The sequence below is a fragment of the Fistularia commersonii genome, chromosome 5 (assembly GCF_037954325.1).
Source record: "Fistularia commersonii isolate RoL2024-O1a breed Wild chromosome 5, RoL_Fcom_v1.0, whole genome shotgun sequence".
Classification (NCBI taxonomy): domain Eukaryota; kingdom Metazoa; phylum Chordata; class Actinopteri; order Syngnathiformes; family Fistulariidae; genus Fistularia; species Fistularia commersonii.
Genome location: NC_141288.1, coordinates 15,332,006 through 15,355,731, shown reverse-complemented (window position 1 = coordinate 15,355,731; position 23,726 = coordinate 15,332,006). Strand labels below are relative to the sequence as shown.

The following is a 23,726-nucleotide window of genomic DNA, read 5'->3' as shown; positions in this document are numbered from 1 at the left end:
TTCCCGATACATCCCCGATCCCTATATTCCTCCTATCCAACTCCTCATCATCTCTCTTCTGCAGGTTTTTATCTCCTTTTCCTCCTTTCCCTCTGCCTCCTCTTCCTCTTCATCTCTCCTCGCTCTCTACTAGAGACGGGAGCTCACTGCAATTGCCTGTTTCACTGTCAAGCCCAGTGAGCCTGAGCTTTCTAACTTAGCGTATGCTGTGCTCGCTGCTGTTTGGAGGAGCCGCGGCAGTCAAAGTTCAGCCTAGTTAAACTGAATGGCACGCTGCATCCGCTTCGATTGACTTGCACTTTCTGTCAGTGAGAAGAAAAGACTTGGTGCTTTTGAGGGAATTTTTTTGGGCAGGAGTCCCAGAAGCCACCACCTGCTTGGTTGTCGATAAAGACAGGGCGCACAATTTAAAATCACTTATGCTGTCTGTATTGTTTGTATGAAAATACTATTGTTTATGGTTTGCCTCAGCACAGCCTGAAATGAATACTTCTCCAATGTATGTCTTTTTTTGGTGGGCCAGCTGCAGCGAGAGACGGATTTATTGGCGGTGAATGGCATTTCTGAAGTGATGAAAATCAGTGAAAGATGTAACATTTTAAAAGGCGCCACTCACTGCCACTTTTTTTTGGGGGGGGGGGGGGTGGTACCGAAGCGATGCTGCTTTTCCTCAAAGAAAATATTCGAATGTACCGAACAAGTTCAAGATGTTTAAAAAAAATAAATCCTTTCACCCCACCCCCATCAGCTCCTGAAAAGCTTACTTTCTGCTGATAGCAGATCCTTACGGCTCAAAGGAACACACTGAGCTCAATGGTATGAATAGGCAGTGCACACTGGCAGACTGCCTTCGCTAAGATCCTTTTCGAGCACAAAGGAAAGTATGTCAGAGCAGAGCAGAGAGGATCTCTGCCTTGTATGGCCGAGGGCTTAGCATGTAGCTTAGGGACTGCACTGGGCTAAAAAGTAGGGAATTTATGTGTGGGTATATGTTCGGGTGTGTGTGTATTTGTGCGTGTGTGTGTTGGGATTATTGTGTGTGTGTGTGTGTATGCGTATGTATGAGTGGCAGGGTTACTAGAACAATGTCAGGATGTGGAAATGTCAGCTATTGTTTCTGACTTCTTCCCTTACAGTTTACTGGAATTGGCTATCAGTAGTTCAAAGCAAAAGCACCTGCTTCACTGATGAATGCTTATTATAATTTTTTATGCTTTTTTTTTTTTTTTTTACTTTATATTTATTAGAGTGACTATTGAAACTTAATTATTTCACTTTGTTTGTAATTGATTCAGGAACCTTGAACATCTTCAGCGTCCATGCCTTCAATAAACCCCAATCAGCAAAATGTGCCGCAAAAAGAATTCAACCTGTGCACAAATACAACTATTAAGAAACTCATTCAATAGTATTCATGAAATACCGAACCTGACAAAGTTCTTCTTAGTGAAAAATTAGTAAGATCAATTAAACAGAAGCGGTAAGAAATGGCGAAGGTATTTTATTCAGCACTGCTTACCTTGGAGTGATAATTGGAAAATGAAATAAATATAAGTGAAAAAGGTGTCGAAAAGCTAGGACATTTATTTTATTCAGTTATCAGACGGTTTTTTTAAGTGCCATTCAGTCAGAACTTTATTATTTTATTGTTGCTTTTGCTGTTAATATTCAATATCTCCAGATCATCCTTCACTCAGGGTTGCAGTGCGGCCTATCCAAGCAGTCATTAAGCAAGAGGCAAGGTTTACCCTGAACCAGTCAATCGCAGGACCACATTAGGATACATACAACCCTTTCACTCTCATTCACATGTCTGGGCAATTTGGGATCATAAATGAACCTACTGTATATTTTCGGATAAACTGGAGAAAAACCCCGGCAGACATGGGCCGAACATGTAAACTCCACACAGAAAGGAAACCTGTTGGAATCAAAACATGAACCATCTTGCTGTGAGGCGGAAGCACAAGCGTCTGCATCATCATCATCATCATCATCATCATTATCGGGGGCAATGTGGTACAGGAGATAGAGCATTTGTTTTCGGACGTTTTCTGGTTTGATTCCCGGCACCTCCTGGTGTCTCCAAGTGTTGTTGAGCAATACACCCAACCCCTGAGTGCTCCCCTGGCGCTGGTGGACGGCAGCTCATGGTTCATCCATGATGGCTTAATTGCAGAGAATTAATTTTCTCACAAGGGATTAATGAAGGATAAACTATCATCATCAATTTTATTTGCGATAGCCAAACTGCCGGAAAACACATTGGATTGGTTCTGCAAAGCAGAAATCATTCATATCAACTTTTAGTTATAAAAACTGGCAGGATAATTTCAGTATGTTGTTGCTGAAAGCAAGCTGAGACTTTGAGTGTAATTAGTGGCCATCTCAACAGAAAGTGCTACAGCCAGCAGGTGTAGTCACTGTGACTCTCTTAGGCAGCCGATCCAATAGTGGATCATACTGTGAACACATCCTCCTTGATCAGCTGTCAGACAGCGATGGCAGTGGGACATTTGCAGGTTCAATGGGAAGAAAAGCTCCATGGTTGATACTCCTGGCATAAAAAAAAAAACAAAAAAACGAAAAAAAAAAAAAACAACTCACTCGAGCAGTAATTAAATAGCGTCATAAAAAGATAAGTTTCAGAGCTGTAAGGTTTCTTATTGTAAACCCCCTAAGAGCTCTGGCAGCCCTACCGTGGTATGCAGACACTGGTTTCTGGGACATTTTTCTCCATTTCAGATTCATTATTGCAATGGCTTTTGCTTAATTAATACAGCCCGCAGTGCTGGAGTTTGTATTTCTGGATCATCCGAATATTCTCTCCTTGACTCCTTAATTTAGCAATATTATCACTGCTATTCCAGAATATGTATTAGATTTTCCAGTGTAAAGTTCTAACTTGAGTACTTTATCACCATCACATTTAGCCAGTTTCTCATACTGTAGTCCCCCTCATTCCAAGAAAATCAATTTAATCTGTCTGTTTCTGATGTGTGTGTGATGTGTGTGTGAGAGAGAGAGAGAGTGTGTGTGTGTGTGTGTGTGTGTGTGTGTGTGTGTGTTTAGAGATTAGAAATCATACAGTTGGACAAAGCTCAATTGATACATGCTTCTCTTGGTCCGTTACTGCTACTTTTAAAACCCACATAAATGCACACACACAGAAAGTAATAATGGAGGGCAAAGGTCAGAAGTTACCGTCAGCTGTTAAGTGTTTAAAATGTGCAGTGACGTGTATTTATCTCATAACAGGGTGTAATAAACCAGCTCAGCAATGCAAGTGATTTGTGCAGTGACATAAGTGATTGAGTGCCTACCAGCTCCAAAACAAAATGAATGTTAAAATAAATCAATTGTGTAATTGAATAACAGACAGGGATTTAAAGGTGTTATTAACATCTGAAATTAATGTTAATATGATATTTATACCTCATAATCGTTTTTAAAGTGTAAAGAAAGGGAAGTTTTAATGAATTATGACACAACGTGTTTGTATGGCAGTCTTCAACGCTGTTTCTTGTTTTGTGTTTTTTGTAAAGAATACACTCGTACTGAGACAGCAAACACTCCGTCCTTAAACAGAAAAGAAATTCTACATATGGTAAATGATTACCTATATTAATGTATCCCCTGGGATGTGTTTACTTTACGCAAGTGCAGGTCCGTACGTCAAATAAGGAAAATGCCTTTCAAATTAATTCATTTATCATTCATTTGGCTCGGTGAAACTTTTTTGGATACTTAATGTTAGTCTGTTATGTCAGGGCTCAGCGTGTGTCAGCCGAAGTCAATGAACAACTATTTGCAATAAAAAAAAAAACCCTCAAGGTCAGTGTGAGTCCGAAGTAACTTTCCTGCTGGGTATTTCTTCCATAGTCGCTTGCACATGCACATTGGTGGGAGTGTTTAAAAAGTCCACACAAATGACTTTGTCCTTATCTGTGTATATTGGATGTATGTGTGATATAAACGCCTTAATCATATTGTCATTTGGGTAACATGAGGCTGGTTTCAGTGAAATTGATTAATGTCTACTATATCTCGGGTTAGACACGCAAACAAAAAAAAAAAAAACTGAGCTATTTAGACCTTATGGGGAAGTGATTTATAGTCGGGCTCTTTTATTTTAACTCCATTAGTTTTGTGTATTTGACAAGATGTTGGAAGGTCCTTTGTTCCAGCTTCATTACATTAGCAAAATAAAGACATTGGTTATTGTTTTAGGTTTATCCATTCTTCATCCAGTTTTCTAGCACTGCAGCGGAAATAAAATACGATTATGCGTTTCACCTCCTTTCAATGCCTCATAACTTAACATTGTAGTTTTATTTTAACCTACTGAGGAAAACGGAAGTAGCTGACCTTCTCACACATAGAAAATAATTTCAAAGCGGGCTCAGATTAGAGCATGACAGGGTTACTCAAACTATCACGCTGCAGCCTGTAAAAAGAAGCCACATGAATACTAATGTCAGCATAGAACGATACACAGTAACCTAAGCTTTACATCCCTGCTTTTTGAATAAGGTACACGCAAAACATATGCAAAAAGTATTCAAATAATCACAAGTGCCTTGCCAATGTTGTGTCATACAGTGTGCTGCGATGCCTGTGTGACTTTTGTGATTTCGTTATCCTGTGTTGCCTTGAACAGACAGTTTTACCGTAAGAGTAGAATCTAAAGACCTCAGTTGATGAAATTCCAGATATTCAGTAAAATAAATGATCTTGGTAAAGACAATTTAAAACACACTGTTATGGTGAAAATGTAGTCACACCTACAAGGTTTGTCATAAAGGCATACTTAATTCTATCTAAACCGATCTACCATTTCAGGTGCTGCCATTTGGTCACACTGGAAATTGGTCACAAATTCAGGCATTAATGTGAGGAATAAGTCACGTTACCAATATATTATGCATATTCTTCGATAGACACCACAATGCAGTCAGGATTACATGTAAAATCCATCAACACTGATTTTATGTTTCAAGGGTTCATTAGTCCTCCAGACCAAATCCTCCAAGGGTCATGTGTTCTCCAATTTAGTATTCTGATAACACACATCGGCTTAAATCATGGGTTAAAGATTATGTTACATGGCTGAGGAACATTTGAGTCTGTGTAAATTGGATAAATCTGTCATATAAATTCAGGGGCAGTAGAACATGGTATAAGGTTAAGGAACTATGATAACATGAGCATAAAGTATAAAAATGTATGGTAAACATTATATGAAATTCACTAATTGGACATCATGTTTAGTTTGCTACCAAAACCACTTGTGTTATGGTAAATGTCAAATGTGATGGATGAGGCAATTTTAATCGTTAATGTTTTCTTTTAAATGAGCAACCATGTCCTGGCCTCTGAACCTTTTTTTTTTTTGGTAGTGTTTCTTTCTCATTTCTATCGTGAATGTGAGAAAGTGAGTATTAATGAAAAACATTACCATTACAAACAGTAATTTCTTTAATTGTCATCTTACAAGAAAAAGTGTGCTGGTGTTGTTTCAAGATAAGCCCAGTCTTCAAATGCTCTGTTGATTCCCTGGATCTTTGTTCAAATAACTGAGAAAATCTTTATGGTAGCTTGGTGGTGTGTGTCTAGGTTTAAACTTTTTGAAAACCAAACTGAGGCTTACGATATGTCCATTCCTCAAAAGTCCCCATATTTCAGAATCTGAGCTTCAAGATATTCATTTTTTAATACAATTTAGTTTGATTTTGTCTCATATTTGGTGGGAGACTCTTCCTTTTCATTTTTTTTTTTGTCAGAAATAAAGCCATCATCCGCACGGCCATTACTCTTCTTCCTATTTGTCAAAGTGTGAATATTGATGGCTATAAGGTTATTCATGGCTGCAATGCACATCATCTTTATTTGAGAAAGAAATGAAATCCTATTCTCTCAGAGTCTCTGGAGAGAAATAATGTCATGAATCCTACCCATCCGTTCCACCACTTCAACTGAATGCATTTGTTGCAGAGAAGGTAAAGCTGATGTGTGATGCAGTTGTAGAGAGGTCACATAAATGCATCTCAAGTAGTGTACAAGAGTAGAAAATATGTGTGGCCAAGTGTAAAAAGCATAAGCAAATACCCTCTAGATTTCCTTCACAGCAACTCATCTGGATATTCTGATTTATTGAGGTACTTGTAATAAAAAAAAAAAAAATTCCAACTACCCTGCGCCCCCCCCTTTTTTCCTTCCAGTGCCCAAAGTGAATCAATTCCTACTCTATTTTTTGATGTCAGTGTCAACGACAAACCCGACCCCATCCCTTTTCTGACAGCGGCAACCAGATCACACCAGGACTTGAAAAATTCTGTTAATGAGCGAAACCATTTAAATGCTGTCCGTCTTTCTAAAGTCATTTTACGCCAGTAGCCTTAATCCCAGTCCCGTGGGAAAGTGGAACAAGAGGATGCAGTTTCCTCACCAAACCCACGCTATCTCCCCTGGGACATGGCAGTTTTCCTCCCATTAATTTCTCTGCCTGTAAAATTACCACGATGCTGCCAGTGTAAAGACCCCTTAACATCAGATATCTTTATAGCTGGATGGATGAAGCTAATTTAGTTTCATGGGAAAAATTTAATCCTCTAACTTTCAAGGACGTATTACTACTTTGTAGGCCAGCAATTGGTTATTTTCATATAAAATATAGATAAACTTTAGCTTTTTTTTTCCCTCTTTTAAGGCTTGTATGATGTTTCTGTGTAAAGTATTTGGCTCTGAAGTTCAATGCTTTATGAGCGAATTATTAGCTTGTTCAACTTAGTCATATTTGGAATTTTCATGCTGCTGTGTTTTGTTTGGTTTTGGTGCTTTTTTTATTTAACTTAGTGTCTCCAAGCATTTGGCATGTTTTTGAACCGTTGGCATCCGAACTCCATACAGAAAGGCCCCCAGCTGGAATCAAACCAGGGACCTTCTTGCTGCCCTTGGTACTCCCAAACCATTTTCTTTTTTTTTAATATATTGTTTATCATATCTTGACGGTGACAAAACTGACGCTTACTTTTTTCCACAAGTAATAAAACGCAGCTCAGATTCTCAGAACGGGATTTATGACCAAGGCAAAACATGGAAAGGGTATGCCATTATAGGGAGGCTTAAAAAGAGATATAATCAGACACTTATTCATTGCTAGTCACTCAGTCAGATCAATGCTCACAATTAACATGAGCAATATTTCATTGCACAAAACTACATTGGGAATACAATAAATATATTGCCTGCAAGCTTTGTTTCTTTTTTCCTATTAAGCAGTTTGCGTATGTATGTATGTGTGTGTGAGTCCGTTTAATTGTGTTCTCCTTGAGAATTCACCACAGTAAATAAATAACCTCACAGCTAGTCAACAGAGATTTGTTGCCCATTTTGCTTAGCATCGTCAGACATTCTTCACTGTTACTCAATCGAAAATGGTTTCTCAGCTTTGCAAGTTCTTGCACCAAGACCGGCAGAATCAGCAGCTTTAATCTAATGCATTGCAGGGGTTTGACACTTGTATACATATATCAGCAACCATCAACTGTTTAGCTTGAAAACCAAGATATCAGCTGACCCAAGCGTAAACCTTAACACTTTACCATCTTGGATCAATGGATAAATGGATCACAAGCTGTAAAAATCTGACCGTGGACTCATACAGCTAGTTTTTTTTTAACTTCCAAATAAACTAACAACATACACAAAACCAACAATGAACTCCAGTCATAGGAATGAATTAGAAAATTTTGCATTTTGCAATAAATATGTAAACAGTTCAGTACTGCTCTAGTTGCTAAGATTTCAGTAGAATATGACAGCATGAATATTAATCTGCAGATGTTTTCATCTTTTACTTTGTATCTGTGAGGAACAAGAACAAGTTGTCCTCTAATTATGCAGACCTTCTGTCAGTAAAGTAGCGTCATAATTTGTGTAAAGTATTTGAGTAAAATGTGAATGCGCTCATGTCTCCGCAGCTAACAGCCATGCTGTTCAGGTGTGTGAAATAGTGGCTGCACGGAAGACAGAAGAAAGCACCCAAGACCACGCACAATACTTCAAGATAAAAAAAGAAGCAAAGAAGCACTTGCAGCTGCTACCGTATGCATTCACAGGTAATACACATACATGTACCTGCTTATATTTAATGAACATATATAGGGGCACATCACTTTCACTTGTAATTATTTTGCCTCCCGTTGGAAGTACTCTTCAGGATCTTTAAGAAGAAATGTATAACACTGCAGATGTTGTAATATTGGAGGATTTTTTATGTGTATCTTCTGCTACTTTTGTGTGATGGCTGCTATTATTATTTTTTGGTGGTGTTGTTTTTTATCAGTCCTAAATAAGCACTATGGCTAAGAAAACAGAAAGTGGAATGTGAAATAAATTGCTTACCCTAAAGTCATTTTCCATTACTTTCCTTCAAGGTCAAGGTAAAGGGGCACTTGAACCCAAAATATAGAATCAATTAAAAAAATCATCGCTATCGGTTGAGACCGTTTTGTTGGTAGTTCCTGAAGCTTGCATGTATTTGCCATAAAAGTAGATGTAAAGTGTCCCTTTAAAACAGGGGTCTCAGACTCGCGGCCCACGGGCCAATTGCGGCCGTCGGAACAATATTTTGTGGCCCCCTGCCTGAAATCAAATATTTTTTTCAGTGCGGCGCATGCGTTTTTACTCACATGCATCTGGGGGTTTTATATGGTGGGTTTAAAAAAAAAGGCAAGGAAAAAATGAAAAAAGTAACTTTACAATGTGTTTTTTTGCTCCAACAATTTGAAAACAACATTTTTTTTTTTTGATGGAAAAAACGTCTGGTGACATCGTTAAAACAATCTTTTCTTTTCTTTTCTTTTCTTATTTCTATAAAAAACACAAAAATAATTGAAAAAAAGGCAAAAATGATAAAGAGTGATTTAATAAGCAGAATAGCCTTGTAAATGTTATACCTCCTCTTATACATGCTCCCAATCAATTTTCTAATAAATTCTAGTGGCAAATTTTCCCACAGTGACAAGATTTCCTCTTTTAACTCAACAATATTTTCAGGGTCTAATTTCATCAATTCCTTTTTAATATTTAACTTTAATATTAATTTGTCATGCATTTTTTCAAGGAACAGTTCATTACATATAAAGATTTTTATAATTTACCTGTCTTTTACACTAAAACAAAGGAAAATTTTGGACTTACTTCTTGGTAATGATTTTACTGTTCCGGCCCCCTTGACATCAAATTAGGGCCGTATGTGGCCAGCGGAACAAAATTACTTTGACACCCCTGCCTTAAACAGTTTTGCTATGAGCTCACGCAATGCCAATTCCTGGAGAAAAATATGTTAACATTGAATTTTCCCTCATTTTTGACCATAATAAAAAAAAAAATCAGTCGAGAGCAGCACCCATGATTTGATCCCAATTGTATTTTTAGACACGCCAGACATTTATATTCAAACCAAAAATCAGCAACTCTTACAAAATGATCTCAAATGGCAATTTCTGACAGTTCTGCCAAGATCAAGCTTTAATTCCATCAACACATCCAACAACAAGAGATTCCCTCACAGATCAGCTGTCTTGGAGACAACATACCAGTAATATATGGTTTAAAAATTTTTACCCATCAAGAACCTAACATTTTAGAATTTACCAAACCTTTGAAAATTACCCCACGAATTCAAGCCATAAGTGATATTAGAGTGGGCTGGCTGTGACACATTCATATGGTCATACTGTGTGGAAACTTTGCTTCAAAGACATGTCCCATCACTTCCATCCCATATCTTTTTAAAATGGGTGATATTTTGTCCTCTCTGATCATCTCTCTGACTCCACCACGGCAAGTTTGAGGTAGTGACGGCAAATGTACGATTGAAGAACTTCCTTTAAAAGTTTAAACTTCTATCTTCTATCTGATGAAAGAAATGCTTAGTGAGTGATTCTGCTGTAAGAGTGCTTAGAGAGTGATTTCTTAGTCTTTAATGTAAATATTTCAGTAATATTCCTTACAGGGTATTATGTGACTACATCTCCCATTTTTTTCGGTCTATCAGCATACGTTCTACTCAGCAGACAACGCCTTGATTTTCTAAATGCCTTTATGCTGTGCTCATTGACATATCTGATTGACCTTGGCAGTGGAGAAGTTCCGGGAGTCATTCTCAGGCCAAATCTATACAACAGAAAATCCTGTTAGTCTTTGAAATGAATGAATGGCCTTCTCCCTGCTGACATGAAAAGATCTGCCTAGAGCCTAAAAATACTCTGAATACTAGGTCAGAAAGAAGTGTGGGTGTTTCACAGGGATTCATGTCTGGGAAGGTACATTTTGATTTCAATTTCAATCTCATCAAGGAGGCTCTTCCCCATCCTGTCCCTGAGATGCTGCTTTGTTTGGAAAAGGGAAATGTGATTGTTAATTCATGAACGTACTAATAAACAATACTTATCAGCTAACTAATGTGTTTCGGAATATTTTGCTCACATTTTCATAAGGTACGTATCCAAAAAAAATTGCTCAACAACTTGACAAAGATGCTATTAATATTAGTAACAAAAATAAACTGGGTTGTTTAGTGAGAGTTGACAGTGCCCCTGGTCTTTTGACAAGGCAGTTTAAGGGGATATGTGTGCCAAATATGAAGAAATCCCTTCAAGACACGGCAGCCCATCTCCACCCTCCAAGGAGTTTAATGAAAATCAGTTTGATATTTTTAGAAACGGGGCTCTCCCACTAAAACCCAGTTGGGTATTTTTAAATAACATCAATTTAGTGTCCTTGGTTTTCGTACACATACATATGCATATAATATCTCTCTCTCTCTCTCTCTCTCTCTCTCTATATATATATATATATATATATATATATTTATATACAGAAGTCCTTTGTTTATATAACAAGAACCAATCGCAAAAAAAAGGAAAATCCTCGAAGTAGCAACATATTTTTGTTTTATGATTTATAGATATTTTAAAGCTTTATAATGAAAAATGACAATGCCTTAAAAAAATGCTGGTTTTACCATCACAATAATTGAAGTAAATAAATTAAAATACATTTATTTACATATATGCAAAAAAACATGCTATAGCAAATAAGATAAATTAAAAAAAAATGTGTGACGCAGTGAAAGGTTAACCGTGATATGGGGAGAAACTACTGTATACAAATGACATTTATACATATTTTTGTATTTATATTTATATATATATAAATATCCATCCATCCATCTTCTGCCACTTATCCTGCACTCGGGATGCTGGCGCCACATATACAGACAAACAATCATTCAATCACTCATTCAGTGCAATTATTCCAATTTTTTCCAATTAACCTGCATGTTTTAGGACTGTGGGAGGAAACAAGAGAACCCAGAGGAAACCCACGCAGACATGGCGAGAACATGCAAACTCCACACACACACACAAACTCCACACCATTCCTGAATCGAACCAGGGTCCTCCATGCTGTGAGGCCGAAACGCTAACCAATGCGCCCCCGTGCTGCCCATACATGTACTGTATATATACATATTAAACAACATGAATATTAATCAACATGAAACATAAATTTATCAGGGATTCCTCTGACAAATGGAACACTAGAAGGTTTGCTTCTGCAGCCAGCAGCTGTTGGTCCCAGTCTTCATCTTGGACACTCCTTCTTGAATGTGTCCTGCGTGTCCATTTCTACTTGTTCCTGATCTGTGAGGCGATTGTGGTTTGCTTTCAATTTGAGCAGCCTCTAGGCGTTGGTGTTATGTGAGCCACCTCCTCCCAGATATTCTCCCAGTCCATCTCCGTGTTCTCATTACACTGTCATTGAGAGTAGACCTTAGATGCATTGTTCATAACACAGTATTTATTCTCCTCGTCTCAGCTTCCATGCTGTATCTCTTCAGGCAGGTAGCAATGGCTGTGAGCCTCTTCTTGGCAGTCTCAATAGCTTAATCTGTTGCCATCTTGTTTTATCTCACTAGCACTGTCTACCTGATCACATCTTCTTTCTGTAGCTCAATTCTGTAGCTCAATTAGCAAACTAACCTCTCCTTGTTGGAGTGATCTTCTTCTCTAGTCTCCTCTTTCACAAAGAGCTCTCGGTTAGTGGTGTTCACCTTGTAGCCTAACATCTACGGGACGAACGTTGCCGCCGCATCCTTCGTCTTTCACATTTACGTCCAATCGAGACGATCTGGTACTTTGTCTCTTCACCTCGGCAGGTAAGTCGTCCTGTTCCCCCAGGATTCCCCTGGTCAGCTGTGTCTTTGCTTCTCGTGGCTTGGTAACTAATCTTGATGTTCAGGGAGGAAGATGGCGTCCCCTCAGTGATGCTTCCTGGTCTCCCCTTCGCGTTTTAGTACCGCGGATGAAGCTCGTTGGAGCTCATCATCAATGTTCCCTGTCATTTTTCTTGTGTCTGAGTAAACACACAAACTCCTTGAGCGGTCCCTTGCACCGCTGTAACATCAAACGTGCGCACTGCGGTCACACCAGTATCACATCCATCCAAGTTACATGGTTTATTAAAAGAATCAAATTACAGTAGTTATTTTCATTAGACTGGTTTTAATTATAATCTACCTATAATGAAAGACAAAAATTATGTTCATGACCTGCGTAGAATGTTAGCACCATTGGAAGTATAGATATGTTTTTTAACTATGGATTAACATGAACTTCCAACTGAACCGAGCCACCTCTAAAGTAAAATTTTGAAAACACACCTTGCATTTAAATCATAAAACTTTGACCTGTATTACGAATATGAGATTGGTTGTCAGTGTGTGAAGTCTGGGAGAGAGTCCTGCTCCTGCAACTCTTTGTAAAATGTATAATTACACAGTTTTTTGTTGCATTTATTCTCCTCATAGTTAACGCATTTAACGATTATTATCCATATCAAATGAAAATTCTTAATAAATGACACCATAATAACCACAAAACTAATTGAGAACTTTTGCCACATTTTGCCACAACGGTTGTACACTTTGTCCAGGTTCATGGCTCCGTCTGCTTCTAGCTTTATGCATTTCAGCTGCTCCAAATGGGCCACTTTAAGACAATTTCTGGATGCTGTTTTGATATGATTCATTAAACCAAAGCTTCTTTTACAATCTGCACAAACAGTTTTATGGTTATTATCCTCCCTGAATCTAATATATATGTCTAGCATTTTGTGTAATGTTATGTCTGTGCGCTCATCTACTATCAGGGTATGGCAAAAGTGCATTTTTAAAACTGCACATCGTCTCATTGATTGAATTCACAAATTCAAAGGCATCAGTTTTGCTTTACCAGTTTTCTGATATACTCACATACTTTGCCATGTGATGGTGAATTTGTTGAGCCCAAAGCATTGATGAATCCATTTTTGTGGCTAGAAGAATATTGGCGATGAGAACTTAAACTTTTCGGGGTTGGATTTTTTACGATCGAACGTTCTTTCCTCTTCTCTCGGTCTTTGGTGCTCGCCCCCAATAACATACCGACCCACAGTCTTATTTTGCATTTTTGTACAATTGCAAACCGCGTTCGAATGACTTTTGTGCTTAATGTGACACTTAAGGTAGTCCAGCTTCTGTTCCGTTTCCCTCCGAAAACTCGCTAGCTACTTTGGCTTTGCAACGTTTTGCAGAGCAGAGCTTTCTCACTGAAAAAAGAAAAAAATCTCGGGTTAAAAGGGGTTAAAAAGGGTTAACACGAGCGGCGGCAAGTAAACTGCATCATATCATTGGCTGACCAGTCACCTGTCACTCTCTAAGTCACACTGCAAAATGGCACAGAATGAATTGTAATGTGTGTATTTCATTTTTAATTCAGGTTGGATTTCTACTTGGTGCGTAGCGCAGATTTTCCGTGCGCAGAGACCGTGTTAGCGGCGCGCAATCGTGCACGCGCGCAGCTTAGAGATATGATTGCTCATCAGTCTCTAATTGCGGTGAAAGTTGCCGGTTATCGACGATATTAGAGCACTGAGTAACGAATTGTTTCGTCTTGAATGTGGGGTTTGGAAGCATCCGACCAATCAAAATACGCAGAACTGATGAGCGAGTACGAGCCTCAGTCCTCCAACTACTCTTCCACAGTACTGAGTGGATATATGAGGAGGGAAAGACAACATGACAAGGGGGAAAGAGCACATGATGAGGAGAGATGATGAGAGAGAAGGGAGTGTAAAAAGTTAAGTGGAGGGAGAAGTAAAATGCATGATGAGGACTCCGGAGGAGAGGAGCGGAGAATTATAATGAAAGAGGTAGAAGTGTGTATTCACTGTAGGGACTGGGGCAATGAATAAAATGGGTGATAGAATAAAGGATTCGAAGAGACAATGGACTGGTGAAAGAGAAGACGGACAGGAGATGGAATGTGTAGAGAGACAAGGAATGACATTCTGTGAATGTGAAGTTTAAGTAAATTTTGTTTCCGACAGTTGGAGTTTCTGTTCCTCCGGTGATGAAAAGACTTTATGTTTCTATTGGAAAAAAAAAAAGCAAATTTGCACATTTAAAAAAAAATCCGGGGGAGGGAAAGAGTCTCTCGCAGATTCAGACATCTTTGTTCCGAACGCATTTCCAGGACCCAACTTTTGCAAAATGCAAGTCCTTTTATAGAAATCCAACCACCAATACAACGTCCTAGATATGCAGCGACCATATATTTGTATGATATTTTTAGACAACCAAAAAAAAAAATTGAGAGACCTTAATAGCAAGTTCTGAAAAGAAAATCTTGCATCCCACAATAAACTGACATTATTTCTAGATTTTTTTTTTTTTAACATTTCAACTAAAAGCTATATGTTTTGATGGTTGGTCTCTTCTTCACAGATAAGTTATTTGATACTCAATTGCTGTCTTTAGTATAAAATGTCCTGCAACTTCAATAATACTGATGAATTATTTCCCTCTTCCTCCTGTTCTCTCCACTGTCTTCTATTTCTACAGTTTACTACGTGAGAAGGATGAGGCAAAACCAGTGGTGCTGTAGTGACGTCACCTTCCGAAGCACCAGTCACGGCCTCTGTGAGCAATGGATCCAGGTTATCAACGAACACCTGTCATTACTCAGTACGTCACACGAAGCTCGCTTGCTCAGTGATATAAAAGTGTCAAGCGGTTTTAATATCCACTTCATGTGTATTGATCACGGTTATAAAGCGGTATTTGTGAGATATACAGGACAGCCTACATTTAATCAACACGGTAAAGGAGAGAGTAAACAGAGTGATGGTGGTTGTTTTGCACAAGTGTCCTTGATGAAGTTATGAGTTTCTATCTGCTGTTGAGAGGGTGATATCACCTGTGCCATTCCATGCAAATCTTGAACAAATGTTAAGCTAAAATTTGGGATGGATGGCATAATAAATTGCTTTATTTTGTATAAAGTAGGGAATGCTTGGTCTGAATGAAACATTCATTTTGTTTAATCAAAGATGGTGGTTAATTAACACATGCTCCTCTAGTTTGTTAAAATTAAAATTTTATAACTTAATTTATATCTTAATTACCTCTATTCCACGGTCCGCTGTGAGAATTGAAAAGAACATTCTTTTCTATTTTTCTTCATGAATGTGTTCTACGATGAAGGCTCTATCTGGCATTTATGTAATTTCAAATCCAGCTTGTATTTACTGAGGGTTGCAGTGCTGGGCTTAAATCTGCGTTGTGATAAATTGCAAAACATCTTCACATAGCCGTTCCAATCGTGTTTCCATTCGGGTCACAAATGCATCCTTGACCTCACTTGACTGGCAAACTATTTATTCTACTATCTTCTTTAAGTCTTCCCGTGTCTACTGATGAGTGTTTGTATCAGTTTAGAATTTATTTAATTAGGTTAAAATCGCAAGAAGATTCAATGTTTTCGCAATGTAATGTCAGTTGTATTTGGGGTCTTAGACCCAATAGCCTCTTTAAAACAGCTTATTGATAATAGTTAAGAAAGATCTCTGAATAGCTATTGTTCAATAGAACTTAAAAAGGTTCTGGTGTCCACATACCTTTTAATAACTACCACAATGTTGACTGCTGTATCAAAAATCTAAACGCTGATGTGTTTGGATTGATATAAAGTATATCAATACAAAACAAGACTGCCTTGCCAGCACTTAAGTGAGGATTTAATAACTTATTAGATGGCAGTTTGCACTCAATTTGCAAAGGTTACAAATTGGAAATGTCGTCAGTTGTTAGTCCTTTCATGAAATGTAAAATTTCTTGATATTACTAGCTCTCACAGGGGAAAGTTTTCGTCATGAATCAAGTACAATGACTTTCCTCCTGACTATCAATCAAAAGTTATAGGGATGTTATTGAAGGAAAACTAAATTAAAGGACAATGAATTTCTGAGTATGACAGTTAGACTTTTATATTGACTAAAAATGCTAATAACTTCAGAATATACTGAAAGTTGCCAATTGTGACCATTTTTACTTGTCTTTTGATTGCATCATTTATCATTACAAACAATAATTTCAAGACAACCATGACAGATGAAATTGTGGTGATCTGATTCATAGGTTTGAATCTGCCCCCCCACCCAAAAAATAAAAAAAGAGAAAAAATCATGAAAGAAGAAGGCCGTGCTTATCTCTGGAAAACATCGGGCTTTTCTCTGTAGTATCTTCTATTTGCTCCCCCGGGGAAGTCAAGAGGCAAAACTAAAATATAGGCGGCTATCCTACATTTCTCTTCCGGACAGTCCCTCTCAGGCACAGACTTATAAATGGTGGTATTACAAACATTAAAAGACAACAGTGTACCAGGAAAATATCTCCAGCAAGCCAGAGCGTTGTCTCTAAAACTTTTTTTTTGTTCCAAGGTCTCACATTTTGAAAATAAATGACAGGTAATGTCTCAATATGAAACAAATCACAGAAATAAGACAATTAAAGATTTAGCAGCTAAAATTCTTCTTATAATGTACATTTCTGACAGGTCCTTCATTTATTTATTGTGTTTGCTTTGTCCTGATTCCAAGCAAATTCAACTATAAAAGCAAAAGAAATCACAATTTGAAAATGGCAAAGATTTACCGAAATATGATCAAGAAAGTAAGTCATAATAGCTAGTAATGACTCAAAATTGTATTTTTGAGTTATCTTGAACCCCCCTTCACCTCCAAATGGAGAACCCAAATGATGCCACCTTTCCTTCATGGATATGATAAAATAATCTGAAACTGCAGCTTCAATGAATTCAAGAAAATAAATTGTTTGTGGTCAAGATGCAACTAAAGTTCCTGTGGCATACATCACGGTCTCGGTTACTCGCTGCTCATTTAACACTTGATTCCATCCCTTAATTTTAAATTGAAGTAGTTGGTTGTGTTGTCCTCATCCCACTCTTTCCCACCAGCCATAAACAAGTCATTTAACATTCCCCGTCACTGCACTTTGTAGGTTTATCACCAAATGATGCAGTGCCTCTGCATTACTTAACACTCCCCCCCATGGTCGGTAGACACTCCATTTGTTTCTTGAGCAATACGTTTTGGGGAGCGGCCCGTATGACTGAGCATTCTGTGAAAGGCTTCTGGTTAATGAAAACTTCATCAAGCCGCTGTCACTTAGGCATTTGTCGAAAATAAAGGTAAATACAGATCTTTTAATGGCTGCTTAAAACCCTTCCTTCACTTTGCAGCCAACCGGCCGAAGAGCCTCCTGGTGTACATAAATCCCTACGGGGGGAGGCGCCGTGGAAAGTGCATATATGAAGAGAAGGTGGCCCCACTCCTCGACCGTGCCGGCATCCTGACTAATGTGATTGGTGGGTTTCTATCAGGGGTGTACCTCAACATTTAAATAAAAAATGAGTCTTGATGGCTGCCATATAGATTTCCACTGCCATGTGGTCTCTCACAGGCACAGAAGAGGCTTGCAAGGATATGATTTGGCTTATAGCACCATAAATCATGCCACTACCTTAATGGAAGCTGTGATAGTTGATAAGCTTGGGTATCCAAACACATCTATTATTCAATAAGTATTTGCAACAGCTACATATAGTTTGGAGGTATTGATGCTCCATCAGAGAGAATACTATTCACTCTCGAGTTCTTAGACATGTTGTAAAATTGCACGACTATTTGTGTTGATATTATTTGTCTGGTAAACAGATATACTCTTGAAATACTATTTTCTTTTGTTTTAGTAGGCCCAGGGCTCATTTCTTGGGCATGGTATGCAATATCAAAATTACTTTGGTTTTTGCCCCTGTGCTTGTGTTTTCTCTACACATCAATTCGCACGACAGGTTCCGACGATTGTTGGAAAAGTGTTTTCCATAAACTGTATTTAGAATGCCATTAAAAGCGTTCTTGCGATATAATTCAGGGGATGTATTGTACAATTCTAAACTTCCCTGAATTAAGACATCGTAAATGTTTCTAGTTACAGAACGAGCCAATCATGCCAGAGACCACTTGAAGATGGAGGCAAATCTAGATAAATATGATGGGTAAGTACTCTTGGTTGGAGTTGCAATTAAGAGTTGATTCTTTGCGCTTCTTACTGTTCAACACGAGCTCCATATAGTACTAAATATTCAGTTTACCTCGTATCAGAATCGCTCAACAAAGCCTTGCTAATTTAAGTAGCGTGCGCCTATTTGGAGATGTATTTCAAAAACTAGTGTAGTGATTTCTACAAACAATACTCCAATAAAGTTACTTTATTTAGCATACTATACTGATTTACCCAAAAATCCATTCTCATTTGACCCATATTACACCCTTCAACAAGGTTTTGTTGAAATAGCCCGCCGTCGATAGAGGAATCTGCAATCAAAAAAACAACCATACAATCAAGATCTCCAAAGATAGCAAGGATTCATTTCATTTATCCATTTCAAAGAGCATGGCATTAAAAAGCAGTTTGCATGAAAAGCCATTAAATAAGTGAAGCTGAAAGGCTAACTCTAAAAAATGCACATTGTAATTGACGACCCTATCACAAAACTACTTTCTCAAGACTTTGGTTGCATTTTATAAAAACATTCTGCAGCTGGAATCTGTCTTAAAGCACATATATTTTGTCATAGGATAAATAAACTGTCCCTTGCTCGGTGACTTGACTGCCATCTGTTGTGTGTAAGATGTTGCTATCATATGTCTGTGGCCAGGGTGGTGTGTGTCGGCGGAGATGGGATGTTCAGTGAGATCCTACATGGTTTGGTCACCAAGACCCAAACTGAACATGGTGTAGATCCAAATCAGCCAGATGCTGTGCTGGTGCAATGTTCGCTACGCATTGGAATCATCCCTGCAGGTGAGCTTTAATACCATAAGAGAGCCTGAAAGTAGCCGGATGTAAAAGTTTGTGTTATAGTAATACAGTGCTAGTTTTCTTTTGTAACTGTGGATACTTCTTGTGACTCTGCAAAAGGTACAAATTAAAGTTAAAACATCGACTCATACGAATTTCTTGTTCTTTGTGTTAGGATTTCTCTTCTTTTTAAACTGCTAACTATATTAAACAATGGAAAGTCCTTCAGAGCTGATATTGCATTTCAACCTTTTCATTTAGATGCCACTTCTCTCCATCTATACTCTTTGGATAGCATAATACACGGCAAACACAAGGATGCAACAGTGTTCTTGAGTGAAAATTCTATGTAATTTTAAGGTTTCTCTTTTCACCCCAGCATCAAGTGGGTGAAAAACAGTAATGTTTAGATCTCTCATGATTATTACATTCCAAGCATAACATAACCAAGAAAGTCACTCAATGTAGATTACCATCATGAGTAACGGATGAATAGTTTTTTATTATGGTATGTGAAAAATTATGGAAGAAACCAGACTCAATATTTTCAAAGAAAAGGTGTAAGATAACCCTAAACATATTAATCCCACCAGCTATTTTCATTTGATTTTATCCCTGTTGAGCTAGGGTTGCTTGGTTATATAATTTCTTGTATATCTAAGGCAACAACTCAACCGTCCAGCTGTAAGTGAAAATGGGAACGTTCTGGTTGGTATTTTGGTGTCAACGTAATTGTTTGGAATTAAAAAGACTGCACCGACACTTCAACGGAGCTATCCGTACAGCCGTCCCATTGTTTCGGGAAATACAATTAGTGCCATCGTACGGACGTTTCAACCCCTTTTTTGTCATGTTAAAAATGAAATAAGGCACTTACTCTGGACCTGAGTTCTACTGCACTTTAGCTCAGATGTATCAAACTGTCAGTAAAATGCTCGAGGACACAGGGATGTAAGTCCTTAAGCTGATTTATAGCAGGTATATCAAATAGTCTCTTAAACTGGTCAGCCATTTCAATTCAAGGACTTTAATAGTTAAATGTTGAATTCCTCGTGCTTTGTTGTACTTCAATCATGATATTGAGTTAAACAGTCCATTAAATGGCAAAGGCCAATGCCCCCAACATTACTTTCAGTCTTATTGCAGTTTTTTTCTTTTTTTTCCCTAATACCTCGAAGAGCATTGTTTTACACTAGCTTGCCGAAATAAAAACTCGGCCAAAACATCTTCAGGATTTTTTTGACTCTGTACTAACGAACAGCGCCTCAAATTAACAACGTAACGTGCATTGCAATGTAAGACAGGGATGAATTTATTGAAATTAATGTTCCATCCAATTGTGAGGCACCTCTTTGGCATAATATCTTGAATTGCGAACATGCAAAAATCGTTTTTACATGTAATGCAAATCTTCTTCAACTGGCTACTCAAGTATTCATTTTTCTACTGAAAATCAATTTTCTTAATGCAAAGAGAAACATATTAATTTTGCTGGCAGAAATGCTGACATTTCAATGCTTACCATAATTTCTTACTTTTTATGACATGTACCTGTCTATACGACGCAAAATGTTGTGTAATCCACTGAATGGTCAGATTTAGTTGCACTGGGAATTTTATTGTTGTGTATTAGAATTTAAATAAATACATTAAAAAATACTTTACTATTCCTTTGCAGGAAATTATGTTTTACACCAGTTGTGTTGTCATACATTCAACTTTCTATTGATGCAAGAACAGAATTTACACCAATCCATGTCAAAATCTTCTTCTCCTAACAATTGGACTTGATTTTCTTCCCTTGATGATGCTTCACATCTCATCCGAGAAGCTTCTTCAGTTCGAATGGAACTGTTATATTCAGAATTTCCGAAGAAGTCTCTCGGATGAGAGGTGAAACACCTTTAACTCTTGTGTAATGTTCATATTGTTGTTACTCAGCCAGCGTTTGTGGGTCTGATGGACCTGTTAAAACACTGAACAGATGTTTACTCATCCCAATTATAAGCAGTATAAACAATATATGGTTAATATTTGCCCTTTACCTGTGTTAGGTCACATTTATAACTTATTATTTAAAACATAATAAAGAAAATCCATTAAATATGTATTCTGATATATGTTCTTCACAGAAAATGAGCCAAAGTCAGTGAGTCTCAGTTTGCAAAATTAAATAATTTCATCATTTTTCTGTGAAACAGGTCCCTCAGACCTGAACACCACAAGAGGGTTAAGGGAAGAAAATCAAGTCAATTTTTACGAGAACAAGATTTTGACAAGCAACCTGGACAACTGAGGACCTCCACAGACAGAATATGCACTAAATCAGCACTCTGTTATTCTAGGCATGAAACTGTTCTCAGATCCATATTACAACTAAGAGCACACCCACTCAAGGAAGAATCAGCAGTTTAAGTTTAAGTGAAATGAAAAAGAATTGCAGATTCATGCAATTTAATGAGGACAAAGGTGTAAGAGGTATTCATATGAGGTAATTACACTTGTCTTCACCAAAACCCACATTCGTTTTTTATTACCGTGTTTCTTGGGACCTTAAAACATGTGGTGCACGAATCTTTTAAATGTACAGCGGATTCAACTGCAAGAAATACATTCATCCCTCCGCTCTCATCAAGTGACCTATAATGGTCATTATGACTGGCATATTGAACATTATTTTGGATAAATCTACACGTTTTATTCATTCATCAACCTTAAATATTACACAGCCTTTGAAACTGACTTTTTATATCTCAAATAATGTTGGTAATATGGTGTGTTCCTGGCATCTTGACAAACGCACACTGAAGCCACAGATCTAGTCTACTTGGTCTTCATCAGCTTAAATGCTGTGACTGGTACTCGTTCGGTCGTGAAGGACAACACTTATACTGATTATTCGTTTTGAAAAGCATTAGTTAAGTCAGTGATTATTCTCGAAATGTGAAGGAAAAGTTTTGATTTGAGATAAATGTTCTTTAAAAATGTCAGAAAAGTTCTTTCTGTTGGGTATTTCCTCTCTACAGATCACCCTCATTTTGGTAAACAATGGGCTTTGATACATTGAAAGTAGATTTCAAGAATATATAAAAAAGTTTATTATGCTTCTCTTAGATGTTGCTGGTTAGTCATGATTCAACTGTTTTATGACCTGCGGCTAATAATACTTCCACTAACAAAAATACTAAGCTCTAGGTATAAAGCAAATAGTTCAACTTGTCAGCTTCAGAAGTGCTCTCTGCTGTCATTTCAAGCGAGAGTGTCTATAAATATATGTATGTGGAGAGGATTTAAGATCTCGCCTCCATTGTGCCTGATCTCACTGCCAAGGTGATCTTCCTGGTGAGACAGATTCAGGGAGATGCAGATATGAACCGGAGCTTAGCTTCTGAGGATGTGCTTTGTCACGGCTTCCGCTCTCTTTTCTGACTGTGTCGGCAGGCACAGGCAGGTGAGCAATATAGAGGTCCTATGAGTTCAGTTTAAAGGGATCCTTTGGCATAAATGAAAGCACCACATTTCTTCTTTAACCTAGAACAGAGAAATAACAATCACAGTATATTTTGTGCAAAAGATGCAGCTTGATTTTAGCAATGCAAATATGTAACTGGAAGACGAATAAGAAAACGAGTGCTGTTGTTGGCTTGCCTTTTTTTTTAGGCATATGAAAAAAGCCATTCTTTGCAATGCAAGATTTGGGAATCAAGGGTGTCCAAGCATGAAGAACGAAAATCCAACAGGAGCAAAACGGAAAAAACATTGGTTTGGCTTTTCAAAAATGTTAATTGCTTGTTGACTAAAAGCCAAAAAAAATCAGAATCAGAATTTTTTTTATTTGCCAAGTAATTTAGCAACTACAATGAATTTGCGGTGCTGAACAGAAAACATGTAATAGGTATTAAATAAGTGAAAAATAAGTTAGATCAGGGCGATCGTGGTTGGTTGCGCAAAGCGGTGGAAGGTAGTGCATAAGACATTACATTACATTACAGTAATTTGGCAGACGCTTTTATCCAAAGCAACTTTAAAAAAAGTGCATTTCAGTCACCAAAGATCCGAAGTACAGTTGTAGGAAGTCAGAAGTGACCACTCGACCAAATCGCCATGTCAAAGCCTTATACATACATACATTCATTTCTTCAGCTTTTTTTTGTTTTGTTTTGTTTTTTTCAGCAGTGGGGGTTGGGGGCTAGAGGTATGTTTTCAGCTCACAGCGAGTGAGTTCGTTCCACCACTGAGGAGCCGAGACCGAGAAGAGCCGAGACCGGTTCAATCGGCGGCCGGGGGCTTGGAGCGATGGGGTGGACGGTCGCTCGGAGGTGGCAGATCGGAGGGGACGGGTAGGGACATGTGACTTGTCCATATCCTGGAGATAAGACGGTGCTGTCCTATTCACTGCCCAGTTTGCGGTCACCAGGACTTTGAACTTGATGCGGGCAGCTACCGGGAGCTA

At 38.0% G+C, this 23,726-nt stretch overlaps 1 protein-coding gene across 4 annotated transcripts in view; it reads left to right on the top strand.

Annotated features, from left to right (window-relative positions):
- cerk (ceramide kinase) overlaps window positions 1-23,726 on the top strand; it is a 51,415-nt gene that overhangs the window by 10,127 nt on the left and 17,562 nt on the right. For 2 of the 4 annotated variants that reach the window (XM_086146987.1, XM_086146986.1), the window contains exons 2-6: window positions 7,983-8,120; window positions 14,954-15,076; window positions 17,652-17,777; window positions 18,401-18,467; window positions 19,131-19,276. In XM_086146987.1, coding sequence (XP_086003113.1) covers window positions 7,983-8,120; window positions 14,954-15,076; window positions 17,652-17,777; window positions 18,401-18,467; window positions 19,131-19,276 — 600 coding nt within the window. Of the gene's footprint in view, window positions 1-7,982; window positions 8,121-14,953; window positions 15,077-17,651; window positions 17,778-18,400; window positions 18,468-19,130; window positions 19,277-23,726 lie in introns of those variants that run through there. The other 2 variants (XM_086146988.1, XM_086146991.1) reach the window with 2 other exon arrangements.